The sequence below is a fragment of the Spermophilus citellus genome, assembly GCF_964194105.1.
Source record: "Spermophilus citellus genome assembly, chromosome: 1".
NCBI classification, from domain to species: Eukaryota; Metazoa; Chordata; class Mammalia; order Rodentia; family Sciuridae; genus Spermophilus; species Spermophilus citellus.
Window position 1 is genome coordinate 122,022,396 of NC_138182.1, and position 22,728 is coordinate 122,045,123.

Genomic DNA, 22,728 nt, shown 5'->3' on the forward strand with positions numbered 1-22,728 from the left:
ATGATTAGTGGGGATTAACAAAACAAACTCTCACTCTAGGGGCCCCACTTTTAGTCTTAGAACCATGTAATTTCATGACTCCTAACAGTTGTAGCCTGTCCACAGAATAGGCTCTATTAAAACTTGGCAGTCAGTCCAGAATAGGCACTGAAACTCCATTTTGCACCTTTCCTGGAACTGTGCAGGCTCATGAACTGATGCAACCATTTGCCAAGAAGCAGCATCCAGAGAGCGAGTCACCACAAAAGGGCCTTTGTAAACCATCTGCTGCACACTCAACCCTCAGCCCACCCTAAAACTAGCACTGGGAAGGAAGTTTATCCTTACTTTTTGGATTCAAAGAATTTCTTTCTCTCACCAATAATTCATTTTCATATCCCTGAAGTTGCTTGTTTAGCTCTTTATTTCAAGAAAAGGGGAGATTTTCATTAGCAAATGTGAATAAAACCCAAATAATATCACAAAAATGTGTTAATTTTATGATTAAAGCATGTTGTTCATTAACATTTGAGAGAGTTGACCAAGTAATACTACCCAAAAGGGTTTTACTTCAAGTCAACTGGAAATGATGATTTAAACACCTTCCACACATTCAGTAGCATTATTAAATAGGTCCAAGAAAAGAACTTGACCCTGCTAAGTGCCAGATAATGCACAGTAACTGCCTGGTTGCTTCAGAACAACAAGCTCATAATCAAGGGTTCTGCTATGAGGAACAGGGAAGGGAATATGGCATGACAGGACACCAACTACAAAAATATATTCTCTCTTTCTATGCTAGTCAAAAAGGCTGACAAAAATAGAAATAGGGATCAATTTACAATGTGACAATTTACAATTGTCACTTTACGTGTCTTTACACGTAAAGAGGTCAATGTGACCTCTTTACATGGACTTCAACTCTCAACCTATTTATCAAGATGGAACCAAGTGAAAAGACTGACAGTAAATTTAAAGTGGAGATAAAAGTCAATCAAGGGCTCAGTGGCAGAGCGCTTGCCTAGCACATGTGAGGCAATGAGTTCAATCCTTAGCATCACATAAAAATAAAATAAATGAAATGAAAGTATTGTGTCCATCTACAACTAAAAACATTTTTTTAAAAAAAGTCAATTAAAGGAGAGCCAGGCATGATGGCACACACCTGTAATCCCAGCGATTTGGGAGGCTGAGGGGAGGATCACAAGTGCAAGACCAGCCTGGGCAAATCAGTGAGATCCCATTTCAAAAATAAAATAAACACAAGTAAAAATGAAAAACCAAAGAAAGGACATAGGCATGGTGGCACATGCCTGTCATCCTAGCCACTCAGGAGATTGAGGCAGAAGGACTGCAAGTTAGAGGCCAGCCAAGGCAATTTAGCAAGATCTTGTCTCAAAATAAAAAGTAAAAAGGGCTGGGGATGTGGTTGAGTGGTAGAGCACTTTCCTAGCATAAGTGAAGCCCTAAGTTCTATCCCTAGTATCAGGGTTGAAAAAAGGTTGAAAGCTACAGACCCAGAGCAGCCCCATATCCCTGGCTCCAGGTGCTGGGATGGCCTCTATAGACACCCAGGGCCCATGCCCATCCCTGTTCCAGGTCAGCCAGGTTTCAGGGCTGATCCCCATGGACCCAGCCATCATGCCCATCTGCCCACTGACCCAAGTAGCAGGCTAGCCACCATGAGACTCCAGCAACAAGCCACATATGGACCTGTCCAGCTAGCCTCCATTTCTGGATAGGCTACCAGTGGACCGCTTTCATGGCAAAGCCTGTCTGTAAAGCTTGAAGAGGTATTTACATCTTCAACTGCATGGACACCAACACAAGGCCACAAGATTATAAATAATCAGAAAAATAGAATACCACCAAAGGAAACAAAAAGAAGACATCAGTAACTACCCAAAATAAATGGGGAATCTAAGAACTGCCCAGTAAGGAACTCAAAATAATTATCTTAAATAAATTCAGAAAACTGTAGAAGAATATGGACAGACATCTAAATGAGTCAGGAAAATAACAAATGGGAAAAATGAAAAATTCAGCAAAGAGAAACTATGAAAAAACAGCAGAAATTCTGGAACTAAAGAACTAAATTGAAAAAAAAAAATTCCACACTAAGCTTCAACAGCAGACTTGATCAGCAGAATTCAAAGATAGGTGATTTGAAATTACCCAGTTGGAGGAACAAGAAGAAATAAGAATAAAAAACAGTATAAGAAAGCATAACAGGACTTATATGATACCATCAAGGGAAACAATATGTATATTACAGAAATACCAGAGGAAACAGAAAAAACGGGAGGGCAGCAGGCTCATTTAAAGGAATAACCACTGACTTAGCCAGACACAGTGGTGCATACCTGTAATCCCAGCAATTGGGGAGACTGAGGCAGGGGGGTCTCAAGTTTGACGCCAACTTAGGCCTTAAGCAACTTAGCAAGACCCTGACTCAAAATAAAAAATAAAAAGGGCTGGGGATGTGGCTCAGTGATTAAGTGCCCTAAGTTCAACCCCCAGTACCAAAAAGAAAAAAAAAGGAAGACAGACACAAACAGATTACAAAAGGAAATGAACATCTAGATCAGTAAAGCTCAAAGAATCTTAATAGATTAAAAATAAAAGATTCCCATCAAGATACACTGCAATCAAAGAAACAAACATATACAAAAGATAAATAAAAAGAGATATTTCAATTAAATTCTAAAAATTTAAAGTGAAGAATTTTGAGACAGGAAAAGTAACTGTGTTACATACAAGGGAACCATTATAAACTACCAATGGTTTTCTCAGCAGAAATCTTGCAGGCCAGAAGACAGGAGGATAGTATATTCAAAGTGCTAAAAGAAAAAAAACCTGTCAACCAAGAATACTAGGAAAAGTTGTCCTTCAGGAATAAAGTCTAGACTTCCTCAGACAAAAACTGAGGAAATTCATCACTACTAAATGGGTCTTATGAAAAACATGAACATGAGTTCTTTGCATTGAAATGATGCTAGCTAACAACAAAAACATATGAAAATATAAAACTAACTGTGTAAAAGTAGGAATATAGCCAAATTTGGAATGCTCTGATACTAAAATAGTAGTATGTAAATCACACTTTTATCTGTAGTCCAAAAGTCAAAAGGCAAAGTTATTAAAAACTATATGTCAATGAATTCAAAATATAAAGGATGTAAACTGTGACATCAAACACAAAGTATCAAAGTTAAAATGGAGTTATTGTATACAGTTGAAGTTAAACTATTATCAGTTTAAAACAAACTAAAGACTAAGACAAACTAAGCTTCATAATACCCACAAAGAAAAAAAACCTGTAGTAGATTAGATGATAAAGGAATCAAAGTACACTAGGAAAAAAAATCAACAAATCACAAAGGAAGAGAGAAGAATGTAACAAAAGAACAAAAAAGTCAGAAGATTAGCAAAATGGCAATAGTAAATCTTCATCTTACCTATCAATATCAATCAAAAGATCTAGAGTAGCTAAATGAATAAAAACAAGCATAAACTATATGCTGCCTGTAATAGACTAACTTTAATTTTTTCGTTGTTGTTGGTGGTGGTTGTTGGATGTTTGGTTGATTGGCTGGTTGTACTTGGATTGTTCTTAGGGGCATGTGTACCACTGAGTCACATACCCATCCTTAATTTTTTTTTTAAATTTTGAGACAGGGTCTCTCTAAATTATCTCAAATTTGTAATCTTCCTGCCCCAGACTCCCCAGACACTGGGATTACAGGTGTGTGCCACCACACCCCACAATTTTAAGAACACATGCAAGGACTGGAGATGTAGCTCTACTCAGTGGTAGAGCATTTGCCTAGCATGTACAGGGCTCTGGGTTCAATCCCCAATAAATACCACAAAAAATAAATAAATGAAGGCAAACTGAAAGACATGGAAAAAGATAGTTCATACAAACTGTAACCAAAAAGACCTGGGGTGGGGGAATAATACTTGGACAAAACAGGCTTTCAGTTAAAAACTAAAGGGTATAACAATTATAAATATATAGTACCTGTGTCAGAGCACCTAAAATAAAGCATACATTAACATAACTGAAAGGAGAAACAGATGTAATACAAAAGTAGGGGACTTAAACACCCACTTGCAAAAATGGACAGATGGTCCAGACAGAATATCAACCAGGAAATCACTAAAAAACAAATGGGCCAGGCGCGGTGGCACACACCTGTAATCCAGTGGCTCGGGAGACTGAGGCAGGAGGATCCTGAGTTCACAGCCAGCCTCAGCAATGGCAAGGCACTAAGCAACTCAGTGAGACCCTATCTCTAAATAAAACACAAAACAGGGCTGGGATATGGCTCAGTGGTCAAGTGTTCCCTAGTTTAATCCCCAGGACCAAAAAAAAACACAACAAATGGTCCTAAAAAACACACATAGAAAATCCAACCTACAGCAGCAGAACACACATTTTTGTCAAGCATAAAAAGAATATTGTCCAGAATAGATTATAAATTAGCTACAAAACTAGTCTTAATAAATTTAAAAGGCTGAAATTCACACCAATTATTTTAAAAATTTATATCTGACCACAATGGCATGAAACTAGAAAGCAATAAAGAGAAGAAAATTGGAAAAAATCAAATATGTACAAATTAAACTCCTGAACAACCAATGAGTCAAAAAACAAAAGAAACAAAAAACCTTGAGAGAAATTAAAATGGAAACAACATATCCATTTTACTTACGAGATGTAGCAGAAAGAGTTTTAAGAAGGAATTTTACAATAATAAATGTCTACATTAAGAAAAAAGATTTCAAGTGAACAAGTAAACTTTACACCTCAAGAACTAGAAAAAAGAAACCAACTGAAAGTTAGCTGAAGGAGGGAAATAACAATGATCATGTCAGTAAGTGAAATAAAGATTTGAAAACAATAGAAAATATCAATGAAGGTTTTTTAAAAAAAAGAAATAAAATTAATAAGGCATTAGCTAGACTAAGGAAAAGAAGACTCTAAGGTTGTAAATGAAAGGAAAAACATTTAAAATAACACAGAAATACAAAGGATCAAAAGAGACCCTGTGAGTAATTTTACACACCAACAAATTGGATAACCTAGAATAAATAAATTCTTGAACAGACATCCTACCAAGACTGAGTCACAAAGAAACAGAAGCCCTGCCAGGCTCAAGGCTGCATGCCTGCAGTCCCAGCTACTTGAGAGGCTGCAGCAGGAGGAGTCAGAGTTCAAGGCCAGCTTGGACAAAACAGTAAGACTGCCTCTCAGAAAGAAGGAAGGAAAGAAGAAACAAAAACTCTGAACAGACCAGTAACAAGTAAGGAGAATGAATCAGTAATCAAAAATTCTCAAAAAATAAAAGCCCAGGGCATGATGGCTTCGGTGGTGAATTCTACTAAATATTTAAGGACAAATTAACACAGATCCTCAAATTCCTCCAAAACAGTAAAGAGGAGGGAACAACTCCGACCTCATTCTACAAGGGTAACATTACCATGATACCAAAGCCAGACTAGAGGACAACAGAAAAGAAAAATTACAGGCCCATTCACCTGATAAATACAGACACAAAAGTTTTGAACAAAATGCTGGGTAAGCATCCTAACCGCAAATCTGAAATGTTTCAAAATCCAAAGTTTTTTTGAGTACTAGATGACCAAAAAGTTCTATATTTTGGAGCATTCTGGTGTAAGGATACTAAACCAATGAAGTCTATGCAAACATTTCAAAATCTGAAAAAAATCCCACACCTAAAACACTGCAGACACTGCATGCCTAGAATCCCAGGGACACAGGAGGCTGAAGCAGAAGGATCTCAGCCTTAGCAACTCAGTGAGGTGCTGAGCGACTCAACAAGACCCTGTCTCAAACAATAAAATGAGACAGGGATGTGGATCAGTGGTAGAGCACTTGCCTACAATGTGTGAGGCCCTGGGTTGGATCCCCAGCACCACAAAAATAAATAGATAGATAGATAGATAGATAGTTGGGGATCAAACACTGTGGTAAAGCACCCCTGGGTTCGATCTCCAGTACCAAAAAAGAAAAAATTAAAACAGACTTACCATATGCTTCAACAATCCTACTTCCAGGAACACAGCCAAAGGAAACAAAATCAGTCTCTAGAACATATCTGCATTCCTACATCTACTGCAACATTATTCACAATATGCAAGATACAGAATTGCCTTTAAGGACATCGTGGACATATAGAGAGAAAACGTGTGTACACACACTCAGAGAAAAATATTCTCAAGTTTTTAAAAAGGCTGATCCTGAAGCACGGTATGTTTAGTGAACACACCAGGCATGGAAAGAGGACTACAGACTCATATGTGGAATCTAGAATGTGGAGTGTAGAATGGTGGTTTCCAGGGGCTGGCAGGTGGGAGAAATGGGGAGAGTTGATCAAAGACAACAGCATCAGTTCTGCGGGATGAATGAGTTCTGGATATAGCTTGCTGACTATGGTAAATAACACTGCATTGTGTACTCAAGATTTGTGATGGGCAGATCTTAAATGTTCAATACTATTTTTTAAGCAAATAATCTTTTATAACAATTTTTTCTAATTGGTTACATATGACAGAAGAATACATTTTGGCATACTGTACACAAATGGAGCACAGCTTCTCCTTCCTCTGGCTGAACATGGTAAGCAAATAACTTTTGTTTGAATTTGAAGATCTTAATTTTTTTTTTTTTTTGGACTAGGGATTTAACCCAGGCATACTCTACCACTAAGCTACCTACATTCTTAGTCTTTTAATTTTAATTTTGAGACAAGGTCTCACTAAGTTGCTGAGGGTCTCATTAATTTGCTAAGGTAGCCTAAAACTTGGTGATCCTCCTGCCTCAGCTTCCCAAGTCACTGAGATTATAAGTGTGTGCCAAAGGGTCTGGCTCAAAGACCTTCACTTCCTTGTGCATTTTTAACTGTGTGTCACTTGGCAATAAACAGACTACACCAGCCTACAAAGATAATGGCCCAAACCTGGAAATGCTGAAGTCATCCAGTTCCCTGCAAGTTTCAACTTCTTTCTCCCATTTATTTACATGCACTGCACAAAATGAATAGGGGTCTCCCCAATGCTCAAATTATAACATTATTTTTCTTAAATGAGAAAATACTGTGGAAATGAACATATGACAGAAAAAAAGCCCACCATTACATCATTAAACAGGATTTGTTGGTTATAGGCCTGAGTAACATGAACTATCATTACTTGGTTCAATATCTAGATATTTCTAATATACTGTGACTGTCGTAGAGGATCATATTTAGATAGTAATATATTTTAGACCAAAAGATTCTTGGCATCTTTACACAACTGCTCAAGGACAGTGACAAATCAGGTCACAACATAAGATATTTAAGAAAGGAACCCAGTATATGAATTACTGTATGAGGAGAAGCAATCATTTTAGAGCTGTTTGAATAGAAAAAAGAAATTACAAGCTGGACATTACAATGCACACCTGTGATCCCAGCCACTTGGAAGGCTGAGACAGAAGGATCACAGGTTCAAGACCAGCCTGGGCAACTTAGACTCTTGTTTCAAAATGAAAAATGAAAAGGGTTAATGATTTAGTTCAGTGGTGGAGCATCCCTGAGTTCAATCCCTCAATCCTCAGTATCAAAAAAAGAAAAAAAAAGATTTTTAAGAAAGCAATTATATATCCAGGTCAATATAGTCATTTAATCCTCAAACTAAAATAAACCACCCACACAAAATCTTTCCACTTCAAAACAGAGATAGAAAGGTCAGTTTGTAAGCCTCCAAACATTTAATACCTGGTTCAGAGAAAGTGTCACTAATATCATCATCTTTGTCATCTTCGTAATCCTCTTCCTCCTCCTCTTCCTCCTCATTTTCAGAAAGTTCATGCTCGCTGCCAAACCCTTCATCATGGTCCTCATCGTCAACATCCTCCTCGTCATCCTCCTCTTCTTCAGGACTGCATTTGGTAGGCTGTTCTCCCAAGTTGTCAGAAACAAAAAGAGAGTAATTGTGCTCTTCTTTTTTCTGGGATGAATCTGAGACCGACGTGCTGGCAGAAAGGCTACTACTCTCTCCTGTGGCAACCGACCCTGGACCTTCCTGGGGCAGGGGACTAAGTAATAGTTCCTGGGTTTCTTTGAAGGGCAAGGTGGGGGTGGCATGGCCCTGGAGAGGTTCCAACCCCTTTTTCTCTGGCCTCTTTGCCACGGCACCACAGTAGCACATGTTCTCCTTCGCAGCATCTGCATGCGCCTGGCTCAGCAAGGACCGGCTCTGTTGCACGGGGCTGATCTTTACCTTTGCCTTTTTTACATAGTCTTTACATTCAACATGAAAGTTCACCTTTTCGTTATGATACACGTTGGTCTTCACCATGATTTGTGTGCTTGAAGTGGGTTTACTTGCTTTTTGGACACAGTCTGACAAAGGAACCTCAGCCTGAAGAGTCTTTGAAGAACACACAGGGGCAGCTGCTCTGCTTGTGATCTTTTTACCAGGGAATGAAGAGGATAAGGGATTTTGTTTGATACTGAAAAGTGAATCAGGATAATAAAGGGAATCAGAAACAGACTGAGAGTCCTCACTATTAAGCTGGGCCAAAGTTGGAGTTTTACTTATGACCTCTTCATCTTGGTAAGGGCTAGAGAAGTCATCAAGACCCAAGTAATCCACTTCTTTTGTTCCCCAGATGTCGCAGCTGGTTAGTTTGGTGTACTTGGTTAAGTCTTCACAGTATGTATCCCACTGTTCCCAGTTTGAGGCTAAAGCACCCTCATTATCCAGAACATCTGTGAAGGACTCCAGATTTTCAATGTCCTTGCAGTCCTCCAAAGAAAGTAAGTTGTCTCTAGGATTCTGTTGATAGTTCATCTCTCTATCCTAAGAAAGGTTTAAAAAAACAAGTCACACACCATATTTTCAGAATAATTACTTCCATCATCACTTGCACATATCAAACTGATAGATAACTACTCTACCTCTGGTCTGCTTTAAGAACGCTACTGACATGACACCTACATCATCATTTCACTGGGCAAGAAAAAAAAAGGAGGGAAAATATGTTCCTCAAGAGGCTTAGGCATGGTCCAAACACCAAGGGCTCTGGAGCTTTACTATGAATGCTTCCTAAAATGAGTTTACATTTCCTGGTCTTGGGGGGATTTGGCAGGGTATCTTTAGCTTCAATTAAGAAGCAAATAATGAAGACCTCACCTTCATTACAGAAGAATATGTGTTCCTAAGTAGATTAAATATAGAGGCAAAGAGCACCCCAAAGAAAGCTGGAACTCAGCCACAGAATGTAAGATCTTTTGCAAGACACTGTAACAATTTCTGGACAGGGAAGTAAAATATTCCTCATGCAATTTAGAGATGTGATTTTAAAAGTCCGTAACACTTTGTAGCCATTAAAAAGAATGAAGGTTAGTCCTAAAAAAGACAATTCATATATTTCTATGTTTAAAAAGCAAGTGAAAGAATACTGCATCTAAAAGTATGTCATCTAATTAAGAAACATACCCATATGTTTATAAATGCACAGGAAAAATTTGGTTTAATAGTAGTTACCTTTTGAGAAAAGGTCTGGAAGGTGGAGGCTCAGTAAAGAAATGAGAAAGGGTCTAGGGATATAGCTCAATTGGTAGAGTGCTTGCCTCTCATGCATAAGGCCCTGGGTTCAATCCCCAGCACCATAAGAAAAAAAAAAAAAAAAAAAAAAAGAAAAGGAACCAGGAAGTTTTCCATTTCTACTCTATTTGTTCATCTAGGTTGTTTTAGCTTGTGTAACTGTGTTTTAACAGCTTCACTGCAGTAGGTTTAGATACCATAAAACTCAATTTTATTAAGTGTATGATTCAATGATTTTTAAATAAATTTACATTTTGTGCACTCAGTTTTCCAGTTTTATATACTTCCATATTACTTATGTCATATGTATCAAAATTATTTTTAGAAGATGTTAAGAATTTTATCTCATAAAAAGTATATTCAAGTATTACTTTGAATTTCTACTTTTGCCTCACATACTCTGTATCTTACCACCTTGCTCAATGCATCATTCCTTAATTTTCTAGCTAAAAAACCAGAAGCAGGCAAAAACAAAAAGAAACCACAGCTTCTGGGCTGGGGATGTAGATCAGTGGTAGAGCACTTGCCTAACAGTCGAGAAGCCCTGGATTCAATCCCCAGCACCTCAAAACAAACAAATGAACAAGCCAGATTCTTATTCTCCTCATGAAAAACTTGAAGATACTTATAACCTCTTCTCTATTTTCAATGGGTTTATATATCCTTCTAAAATTACTAGACATATAGTCACAAAAATCAAATATCACAATTTTTTTTTCTTTTCAGGCATTTATAGATTAAGAAAATCTACCACAACTTTTACCCCAAATCAACCAAAGCTGAAATTTTTAAAAAATGTGTGTGTATATATATATATATATATATATATATTTATATATATGCTTACCAGTTCATACATGAAATCTGGATCAGAACTGTTTGCTAAGAGATCTGTGCTCATCAGAGTCTGCTCTGAAAAGGCGTGGCTTCGAAAGGCATCCCCAAAAGGTGGGTCCATTCCGCTGACACTAGGCTATAATACAGTGATTTCATTTTAGAAAGCTAAACAGTACTTAAGACCAATTTATTACACATGAACCCCACTCCAAGCAATTTATTTTCAGAAAATAATTCTGAATTTTTTTCTACTGTATAGAAACATTTAAGAGCTTTTACTAGCATTTAACTGTGGAATTACATGAGGAAAATACCTAAGGTGCATTAAAAAATAGAAAAAAAATAGTAGCAATTGCTAATAATATCTAACTTATAAAAATAAAGTTTATTTAGCACCAGAGTCAGTGTGCAGCACTTAATGAACACTTTTATAACATTTCTTCAAATTCTTCCTAAAGTAGAGAATCCTGGCATTTCCTGGGACCTGCAAAGGTTCACATCAGCTCTACTCTATACTGCTGAGTGAGATTAGCATCTCATTTCCCAGAACAAACTGGGGGACAATTATGACATCTTTACTCCAACAAATAGGATCAACAAAATAGCCCCCAAATCTCCTGGCTGTGATCAGAAACTTGGGCATGACCTCTGTAGCTTTCATCTTGAATCCTGGGAAGTACACTTCATTCTATAATAAACAAGAAAGGAAAAAAAGACTCTGCATTCAAAGTTAATACTCCTCTGTTTTCTTTCTATTGCCTTTTTACATTTCAACATCTATCCAAAATCACTTCAAAGTCAAAACTCACACTTGTAAAGCAGCTCAAATAACACAAAGGCCTCATTCTGAAATCTAACTCTGATGAGAAAGAATAAAATGTTTCTCTTTACCTTTTTTTGTTTTTCTTCTGCAAATTTCTGCACAAGTTTTTAAAATGCTTTTAGTCTATTGGCTTAAGATTCTACCTACACCTTCTGCTTACCATGACTGGCCTTTCACATACTCTCTTCCCATTTTTCTTTCTTGATGCTCCCCATCCCATTCTTTCTTTCTCTCACTTTCCCTACCCCTTCCAGACCTGTGGGACCTTATTTCCTCAAAATATTTAGGCTGGGAAAAAGTTGTATAGTCCTAAATTCAAGTAGTCGATAACAATAAACTAAATCTTGTTTGGGCAAGAATCCTAAAACCCATGTGCAGTCCATGTGGCACAGGGCTGGGGGAGGTGGCCCTCTGGCATTTTTAGTATCAGCTAGCAAGTTCCCTTCTTCGCCTCTGCTGGAAGTCATTGACTCCCTGCGTTTAAGGAATACTTCTGTACAGAACTTACAGAAAGCTGCCTAAATCTCTGCCCACTCATTAGTTCTTGGTTTCTTCCCAGCACTGAAACAAACAGGGAGTGCAGGAGCTAACCACTAAAAGGCAAGGAGTTTGGGAAAGAACAGGGACTAAGAGGGCTCTACTTATTGTTTCAGTGATTGCCTCAAACCCGAACTGATCAATTCAAATAACTGCCTAATATAATCATCCTTAGACATATTTTTCAAGAGGTATATGCATGTGCATGCACACACATGTGAGACACAGATGGGATGGGAAGAGGCTGAGAGCCCTGTTTCCTTTTAACTACTTCTCAACCGTCATAAATGAAAGGAAGGAGTTGGAAATTAGGAAGAAACCAAAGGAGATGGAAAATGGATTGCTGTAGCAGATTCATTTTTAGGGAGCTGGTTTAGCCCCCATAAAGCTATCAGATCTACCCACTTCCTAACCTACCTATTCATCATGCTTCCTGTGACAAATTCATTGGAGTTCAAAGCTGTGGCTGGGAGAAAACAGAAGGCAAAGGAAGGAGGACACAATTTCCAAACAAGTTGAGATCAGCAATAACAGCAACATGCCAAATTGTGTTAAGACTCAGAACTTATAAGCCCATGGTGCTAGCTTTCTACAGGAGGAAAACAACTTGGCACCTATTCCTTATGATTTACCTGAGGCATTTCCAAGCCCAGATCCTGTGAGTCCAATTTCAAACTTCTTTTTTTCGTCTGTAAATTCCTTTCCAGCTTTACTTTTTATTCCAAAATCAAAGATGATTTTCACAATAAATAGCAGGTTTCCTCAGAATGCCTTCAACTCAATTGCTTGGGTCACTGTTTTAATAATTCTGTGCGATTCTGTCAAACAACACAAAGTAACTTCACTGAGCTCCATTGAAAACAAGTTGACCTTTCAAAAACAACATTAACAAAGAATACTTTAAATGAGGAAGTCTTCTGATTATTATCAAAAATTCAGTCATGTCTTTGTACCTAGTATCCTGAAATTCACCTTATTTGTAAAAATAGAATTGATCAATAACCAACTGGTAAAGCTCAAAAATAACCTATTGTGATAAAATGAATATATCCTCATCTTTCCCATGATCAGAAAAAGTATTTTACTTAACAGTAAATCAAGCTCTCATTCACTTGAGAGGAAACATACCTCATTTAATCTCATCAATTATAAATCATTACTGCTAAATTATGTCTTATATCTCATAAATCTACAAGGAGAGTAATGAATCCACAATAGCAATGAAATTTAACATACAGGCTACATTAAAAAAAAAATCAGACCTGTAATGGTATACACCAATATTATTCTTTGAGATATAACTAAAAACTGTCCTTGGGAAAAAAAAAAGAATTACTCCAGCAGGTTTTTAAAACAGGGTGTAAGTTGAGGCAGTATGGAATGGGGATTCCTTTGCCCAGTGGTTTCAAGGGTTAAGTTAAATATGACTGCAAATCATCTGGCATGGGGTCTTGCAAGGTGCAGACTAATAGGTTAATTCCCTTTCCCTTATTGTAAAGACCTCAATGAGGAGAAAGAAAAATAGCTATACCTAGAACTCATTTTCTTGTCCTAAGTCAGTAGTTCTCAAAAGTGCAATCCCAGGACCACCACAATCAACCTAGGAATTGTTAGAAATGCAAAATCTTGGGCCCAAGCCCCATTACCAAACAGAAGCCCTAGAGTGGGGCTCAGGAGTAGTTTATAAACAAGTCTCCCAGGAGACTCTGACCCACCCTGATGTTGGAGGACTGCTGCTTACCCTTGCCATGGTTCAGTCTAAATGCAGTGACATTTCTTAAATTAATATAAAGAGCCAATTTAAACTGATCTGCCCTCTGTAATTCATACATTCTCTGAGCTAGACTGGTAAATTATTTCAATTCCAAAAGCCTCTTACTGAACAAATAAGAGTTGAGAAAGCACTAAGTAACTGTTCTATTTAATTAGATTAATAAATTGACTACAATTTCCTGGATCTTTGTTGGGCTCTCCTCTCATGGATGTCATTCCAGCTCACTGGTCTCACCTAGGAAGCACCGTCAAATACCCAGCCAGGGCCTAGAAACAGAGTTAAGCTGTGCTTTCCAGTTCAGTGAAATTGTCCAAGTGGACTGAACCCTGCTCCTGCCAAAGATAAGTTCTTGCTCAAATGACTTCATACCTTGGTCCCATTACCAGTAAGTAGTCCTAGTCAAAACTCTTCCCCTGATTCCTGTGAAAGATAAGATCAGTCATCTATTCTAGATCTATTATTTAGGCCCCAAGAAGGCAATGAATTCAAGTCATACATCATCAAAATGAACTAGTATAATCCTGGTCTCAAACCTGGATCTGAAAGAAAAGCCTGACAACCTTTAAAACCTAAAAACTTACACTGACTAGTAACAGACTGAGGCTGAAGACTCAGGCAGGGGTTGAGTCCTAGTCAACATATACTTGCTGGCTTCTTCTAAAGATCTAATTGCCATGAGTCTAATTTATCAGAAACACTGGATAGAAAAGGGCTAAGTGTTAGTCACAGTTCTCACTTGCAAGCTATACAACACCAGGTGAAAATCTTTCTAAGCCTTAATTTTCTCATTTCAAGACAAAAAACAAAAACACTATGACCCTCTCCTGGCTACTAGATTGTCTAAGCCATGAAACTTCCATACAAATACAAGAATTTCTTTGGAATTTTATTTTAAAACATCAAGACCAAATTTCACTTAATGTAGTTATCAAAAAAAGAGCACTTGTTTGATCAATAAGAAATGTGGTTCCACGGAACTGAGGCTGTGGCTCAGTGGTAGAGTGCTTGCCTAGCACACATGAGGCCCTGGGTTTAATCCTCAGCACCACATAAAAAATAAAATAAAGGTATTTTAAAAATTCAGAATCCATTAAAAAAAAAGAAAGAAATGTGGTTCTAGTCCCCCACTCCCCAGTACTGGAGACTGAACCCAAGGAAAATCCACCACTGAGCTGCATCCCCAACCCTTTCTATTTTTTTATTTTGAGACAAGGTCTCACTGAGTTGCTGAGGCTGGCCTTGAACTTATTTGCTCTTCCCGTCCCCACCTCCAAGTAGTTTTTCTCCTTTTTTTTTTTTTTCAATGCTCGTGATTGAACCGAGGAATTTGTACTTGCTAAGCAACCACTGTTACTCCCCAGCCTTTTTTATTTTTATTTTTCCTAAATCAACGAGGCTAGTGTCAAACTTGCAATTCTCCTACCTCAGTCTCCCAAGTCATGAGAATTATAGGATTTACCATCACATCTGACTCCTGATTCCAGTTGTAATCTCATGATTAAATTCAAACAGCCATATGAATTAAAACATGTTACTTATTTATGCCTTAGCTCACGAACCTGAGATCTGTTATTCTCCTTTATGTAATAGGGATGCTATGAGAATTAATGAGATTATCAGATTAAAAAGTAGTAATAATACAAATTTAGAAGGGTTATTATGGCTAATAGGTATACTTTGCCAATGCTTTCTTTGTCCCATGGAGCCCAGCTCAGAAACTCAATATTTGTGACAACTGTTGGTAGCAAAGCTGAGCGCTGTTGATAGCAAAGATGTGGGTTCCAAAGAGTAGGCACCCACCAAGTGAAGGGTTAAACTCCCAAGTGAAGGGCTGCTGAAGGTCCTAATAAGTTGCTTCTCCTTGTTTCTCAAACAGCACAAAACAGAGGCTGTGGCATACCTATAATCCCACAGCTCTAGAGGCTGAGGTAAGAGAATCGCAAGTTCAAAGCCAACGTCAACAACTTAGCAAGGCCTTAGGCGACTTAGAGAAACCCTGTCTCAAAATAAAAAAGAGCTGGGATGTGGCTCAGTGGTTAAGTGTCCCTGAGTTCAATCCCCTGTAACCCCAAAAAATAAATAAATAAAAATCAAACAGGAGGAAACAGGATGAGAGAAGCACCAATTCTACTCCAAGCAGTGGGGCTCCTCTCAGTAATGAACTCCCAGTCCTAGGTTGTTTCTCACTCAACATTTTGGACCCATTTCCCAGAAATTTAGAGTATTGTTCTAAACATGAGCTGGGAAACAACCATGAAGAACAAAATTCCCCATCTGAAAGTGGAAGCAAAAAATAAAGGATTCTACAGCAGTTACCATTATATACCAACTTCCAATAAACTGTGTCCTATACCAGGGAGCCACACAGGGAGGCATTAATGCTTAGTGGCAGAATAACACTGAGGAGGAATGTGTGACAACTTGCTTTTCAGGATGGCTTCACACTTTTTTTATTCTCAAGCTTTGATACTGAAATGCATTGAAAGCAATGGTCTAATTTCCCAAAGTACGACTGAGGAATGTCTGTTCCAAGGAAGGTGAAATGACTGGCTACCTCTCCTGCAGGACTTCTTGGATAGGCCAAGGAGCTGCTGTGCACGCAAATCACAATAGGGGAAAGAGCAGCGCCATTTCCCAGACTTGAGTATAATCGCCCTCCCTCCCTGAAGATGAGTGCTTTTTCCAGAAATACAAACTAGCAAACACCAGAGGAGCTAAATTCTCCCAGGCATCACTTCTTGACAGCGCTGGCTCACCAGTTCTCAGTACTGTTTTGTGGGTTTCTCAAGGAAGAAAGAACTATGGTTCATCAGACATAATATTTACCAATATATTTTCTGTACCTGGGCTCATTCAAAAATATTCAACACCACCTCCTAGGCACAGGAAAACAATCCTGAAACACAGAACTAGCTCTTTGAAGCAATGAGGAGGACTAAAAACTAAATTTTGAGCAGCAATGGGACAACTTAAGACAACCAACATCTCAATTTCTTCCACATCCCTTTCTACTAGGTTCTGTGCTGGGTTTTTGGTTACTGAGCATTGTTGAGGCATCTGTCAGGCAAGGCAACAGGTAGAGTAAGATAATAGGTTCAGTCAAAGGACTTCTTACCAAAGCTTAGGACTGCCCAAACCATTACTTGCAACTCTAAAAGCCAAATATAAAAGCTGATATGTATCCTGCAACTGTGTCTCATCTCAATCTGAGGGTCTCAGCTGATCCATGAACCCACATATTTTTAAAAAGGTCACATCAAGAAAAATATAAACCTCTTTATGAATGAAATATCTTATGTATACACTGATACTGTATAAATGGCCAGAATCCCACACCTTCCCTTTCATATGGCCACTGACACCTTTTAGTAACCTGAAGGAAATGGCTCCTCATGATGGTAAGTTGCCCTTCTGAGTCATCCAACAAAGATCAGAATAAATGTTAAAAATTTTGACACACCCACTAGGATGGCTATTAACCATGGAAAGTAACACATGTTGGTGAGGATCTAGAGAAACCAGAATGGCTGGTGGGAATGAAAGTGGTGCAGCTGGTGTGGGAAATAATTTAGCAGTTCCTCAAAAAGTTAAACATAGAATGACCAAATGTTCCAGCAATTCCATTCCTAGGTATGTGCCCAGAAGAACTGAAAGCAAGCACTCAGGCAGGTATGTAACTTGTGTTCACAGCAGCACTCTTCATAAACCAAAGACATGAACAAACTCAAGTGCCCACCAATAGACAATGGATAAACAAACCACAGCACAAAAACAATGAATAACTCAGTCATAAAAAGGAATAAAATTCTTCCTTTTTAAGATGAATATATTAGGGCTGGGTTAGTTTGTCCTCCCTAGATATACTGAAATTATATACAATTTTATTTATCTGTGGCGCTGGGGATCAAACCCAGAACTTTATGCACACTGGGTGAGCACTCTACCGCTGAGCTATAGCTCCAGCCCCAGGAATGAAATTCTGATGCATCCTACAACCAGTATGAACCTTGAAAACATTATGTTAAGTGAAATGAACCAGACACAAAAGGACAAATAATGTATGATTCAATTTATAGGAAGTGTCTAGAAAAGGCAAATTCATAAAGATTGAAAGTAGATTACCAAGGGCTGGAAGAGTTATTTAATGGGTTCAGAGCTTCCGTTTGGGATGATGACAATATGCTAGAAACAAATATGGTGAAGATGACATACCATGTCAATGTACTTATCATAAGTGAAATGGTTAAAATTATAAATGTATATTTTATCACAATGAAATGTTTTTCTAATTTTTTAGTTTAAGAATACCATTACTTAATGATGTTACATAATTCATATACCATGGTTCATTTTGACCTTTCCTAAGCTTTGCTGGAAATGCTCAACATTTTTTTCATGTGGTCAGAGATCCTGGTCTTTGCTCCACTGCTTTTAAATTGTGCCAGATCCACAGTTCTAAGAGTTGGGGAACTGTCTCAAGACCTAATTTAAACAAACCATTTATCCTGAGGCTTAAAGAAGGAAAGGAAGAGACTGGAAGAATGAAGGGAAGGGAGATCGAAAGGGGAGGAGGGGAAGAGGACAGAGAGAGAAAACCAAACCACTCACCGACTTGCTAATTTGAAAGGTATGCCCCATTATGGACTTCTTTATGTGACAAGAAAGACAGCTCTTCACTTTGTCCAAGCACCTCAGCCAATCAGGATCCATCTGCCACATCATCAAGCCACCCTGCTGTACTTAACAGGTCCCATTCAACAATTCTTTTCCTTTTGAGAACTTTTCTAGTGGGGACATTGTGGTGTGCCTGTAATCCCAGCAACTTGAGAGGTTGAAGTGGGAGGGCCTCAAGTTCAAAGACAGCTTCAGCAACTTAGACCCTGTCTTTAAAAAAAAAAAAAAAAGGCTGGGGTTGTAGCTCAGTGATCATCCTAAACAAAAACTTCTCTGCAAGACTTGAGCAGAATAGTCTTGCCAGTCCTTCAGATGCTTACTAAATCAAGCCACTACTTTCTGGTGCAGCAGAAATCAGATCCCCAAATCTCCAAACCACAGAGGAAGCAAAGACTGCCTAATGGGAGGAATATACTGCTGTTCAAGATCCTTCCCCTCCTTTTTTTGGTTCTGGGGATTTAACCCAGGGATATTGGTACTGAGGATTTAACCCAGGATTTTGCCACTGGGCCATACTCCCAGCCCATTTTTTATTTTGAGACAGAGTCTCACTAAGTGGCTGAGAGCCTTGCTAAGTAGCTGGGGCTGGCCTCAAACTTGTGATTCTCCTGCCTCAGCCATCCAAGTCACCAGGATTACAGGCCTGTGCCACCACACCTGACTCAATATCCCCCTTTATCATGTAATATGAACCTATAAGTCCAATAGTAGGCAGATGGCTATCCCTTCAATAGCAGTTCTCTAGACTTCAAAATTTAGACACATGCAAATAAATAAAATGGTTATAGATTATGTCAGGAATAATTAGCAAAAGACTCTCATTATTTTCCAAGTCCTGCTGTTGCTAGTCTTTAAGGATCTAAGACAAAGTAAAGGCCAGAATAAGGAGGGAAAAGACATATCCTTCCCCTCAGGTTGAGTAAAAAAGATCCTTTTCCTAGCCAAAACAGAACAGTTGTGATCTTTCTATTCATATCACCTTGAGACTCCTTTATCCAGGTCAATCCAAAGGACTCTTTTTAATCCTAATACTCAGAATTTTAAAAATACAAGGGTTGAATTAGTTTGCCATAAAAATTTAATTAAACAAAATAATTAAAGCCACATTTTACTGAGAATCCTAAGGGACTAAGAAAGATACCAAATCTGAAAAGTGTTGTCTCCTTGGAACATAGTCTTGAGAGAAGACACAAGATCTCTCAGAATTTTGTTCAATTCCTTTCCAAAGGTTTCTGCTAGACAACATATGGCAGCTCAGTGAAAGATCTTTAGGAACCAATAAATCAACACTCTGGATCAATCCAAGTTTTATGGAAAGGGCTACTTTTTATTTTGAGAATGATCAACTAGAAGATACTGGAGACTTTCTGCCGCCTAGGCCCCTGGTAATTAAGCTGTTCAGGGCACAAGAGCAAGAACAATTCCAGTCAGAAGCAGAGAATGCATTCTAACCTCAGGGACTGCTGGTTACCCCAGGGACAACACATTCAGAGTTCATATTTGGGTGGCCGTTTACAGATTACAAATCACACTGATAAAACCTGGTGAAGTAATAAGAACCAGTACTTTGATAAAGTATCTCAGTGAAGTAGTCAGGGTAAGTACTGTCGCCTCTCCCCTGTCCAACCCTTTTTGAACTAATAAAAAAAAAGTTCAGCAAGGAAGAGAAATTTATGAACAGACGCCTCTGAGCAAACCTAAAAGCATAGAAACCATCTCTATTCTCACCCCTCAAAGGTGATGTCTACTGGCCTCCCAGTCATCCATGTTTAGCCCCAACACAAAAGTTCACGAGCCAACCATCTGGGATCAGGACACCTCTGTGTTTGCTCACACACAACATCCCACCATCTCACCCAAGCCTGCTGTTCTGACAGTCTGGCACAGAGGGCTGATCTCAACGTTGACTCTCTTATCCTCCTCCCCAGTCGCTTTATTAAATCATGCAGATTCTCTTTAAGGTACACTAGCTGTTTACCTTGCGCTGAGCGCAAATGTATCCATCTGACTCTGCCCTTCACACTCACTCAGCCTTTATGTGGCTCTCATCAACTTAAATTTACCACATGCAGTCTTCCTGCCTTCAGCCTTTCCTTCTCTCCAGTTCTCTGGCCCCAATTCAAAATCCACTGCCTTCAGCAACTCCCAAAAATCTCTTGGATATCCAAGATATTCAGATACCAGGTTCTGTGCTGGGTTCTCAACTCCATCATCCACTACTCTTCTATAAATAAACAATAATACTAGATTGATCTTCCCATCACTCCAAATCCTTGAGGTACTTATAATCTCACTTTACTAAAGATCCCAAAACAGTAAGACTCTGGCTTTCATTATCTTGCTCACATTTTTCTTCCTCTGCCTCACCAGCCCCTTGCTTCTTACTACCAGACTGCAAAATCTTTGAGGCTGACCATTATCTCTTGTCTATTTCACTAGAGTCCTCAGCAGAGCCTTTCCCAGAACAAGACTCAAACAAGCTGGCTGGGAATGAATGCAAAAGACCACAGGTCTTTATAGAAAAGGAACCAGGTATGACACTCTGCATACAAAATGAGGACATTACAAAAAGTTGTCATTCAATATCTATTTATTGAGCATCTCTAACATGCTCCAAAGTATCTGAGTGGCTTATTAATGAATCTTGAACCACTGTGGTAACATATAGTAAAATATTAAAAACTGAACTCCTGAATTTTCAATATCCCCAGTTAAGTGTTCTGTTTGCAGTTGATTTTAAAGATTTGAGATAATTCTTGTCTAATGAGGAAAGAACAGAGGAAGGAGTAGGATTAAAAATTATTTAAATACACTGAATCCAGGCACTGAACTGATAACGTGTTACATTATGCTCATATTCCTCCTCCCTCCCTCCCTCCCTCCCTCTCTCTCTCTTTCTCTAACACACACACACACACACACACACACACACACACACCATTTTATGTTAAAGATTTGAATCTCTTGTCTCTTTGTATTAGGGACTGAACTCAGGGATGCTTAACATCCCCAGTCCCTTTTTTGAGATAGGGCCTTGCTAAGTTACTGGGACTGGCCTCAAACTTGGGATCCTCCTGCTTCAGCCTCCTGAGTTGCTAGAATCACAGGCATGTGCCACCATGCCCAGCAAAGATTTGAATCTTTAACAGTGGTGCAAGCCTGTAATCCCAGCAACTCAGGAAGCTGAAGCAGGAGGACCCCAAATCCAAGGGCAGCCTGGGCAATTCTGGCAGACCCTGTCTCAAAATAAAAAAGGGCTGGGGATGTAGCTCAGTGGTAGAACACTTGCCTAGTATGCATGAGGCCTTGGGTTTAATGCCCAGAATTGGAATTTTTTTTTTTTTAGTTTTAAGGAATCACTTGGTTTTCTAAGTTGTTTTGCAGAAATCTACTCAATGCAAAAAGAGAAGAGTACAATGAAAGGCAGCAGCACAAACACAGAGTGTTGAGAACACATTAGAGCACACAGGAAACAGCCCTCACAGGATTTGGCAGATATACTCTTACATCCCAGGCTCCTATTGCAGGGATCCATGCCCACCATCAGGTTGACTGGGTTCCCTCTCTTCTTTCTCAGATCCAACTTTTTTGAAAGAGGCATGTACATACACTGGAGGCAATTTTCAAATTCATTCTTACTGTGTGAAACAGGGTACACCATCAGCACAAGACTGTACAACAGCTATCTGGAACCTGGGGACACCGGACTACAAGGTGTCCTACATGGAGTTCCACAGCCACTCTTCCAATACGCAGGAGGGCTGAGTGCCTCTTTAGTTCTAATACCCCCGAAAGCCTTCTTCTAAGGGAAGCAAACTCTTAAGGCTCTTCTTTACAAGCCAATATTTGGAATTTCATTCCAGATGCCTACCTGACTTCTTTTAAGAATTCCAGGTCTTACTTTGCAGGGATACTGTGACACAGGCTGGAGCACAAAACAGACACTCAATAAATGGTGGTTATTTTTACTCAGATTCCTTCTTGATAATGAAATTCCTGAGATGATGCAGTTATGGTATAAACCTAAATTCAACTCAGAATCTTTCTAAATTCCCCACTTAATTACTGTGAAAACTCAGCTGCCTGGAATTAGGGTGAAAGGGATACCCAAGCAACACAGATCATTTAACACCTTGTCTCCAGCTTTATGAGGGTGATTTGTCAATTATGCTGGTTTAATCAGCAAAATAATCTTTGTATTTGCAAAGCAATTCATAAACTTACAAACTAGTCATCTTTATATAAAGAATTACTTGATAAATTACAAGAGGAATGAGCCTCCAGAGAGATTACTGCTCTTACTATGCAATTACATGATTTATCACTTTTTTAAATATTGTGGCTTCTCCATAGATTCTGGGCAACTTGAAGAACATATGTAAAAGTTAGTGTTTACGCATAACACTTTAGTTTCTTATAGTGTTTGATATGTACCATACTTGTCTCGAAATGGTTCAAAAACAACCAAACAAGGGAGGCAGAG

General features: G+C 38.7%; 1 protein-coding gene across 6 annotated transcripts in view; it reads right to left on the bottom strand.

Moving 5' to 3' along the window:
- Positions 1-22,728, bottom strand: part of CREBRF (CREB3 regulatory factor) — a 50,824-nt gene that overhangs the window by 19,355 nt on the left and 8,741 nt on the right. For 4 of the 6 annotated variants that reach the window (XM_081284210.1, XM_081284209.1, XM_081284212.1 and 1 more), the window contains exons 2-4: positions 12,430-12,615; positions 10,448-10,573; positions 7,767-8,853 (exon numbers count right to left, since the gene is read on the bottom strand). In XM_081284210.1, the coding sequence (XP_081140336.1) occupies positions 7,767-8,853; positions 10,448-10,573; positions 12,430-12,438 (1,222 nt within the window). In that variant the 5' untranslated portion in view covers positions 12,439-12,615. Of the gene's footprint in view, positions 1-7,766; positions 8,854-10,447; positions 10,574-12,429; positions 12,668-22,728 lie in introns of all 6 variants that reach the window. The other 2 variants (XM_081284211.1, XM_081284214.1) reach the window with 2 other exon arrangements.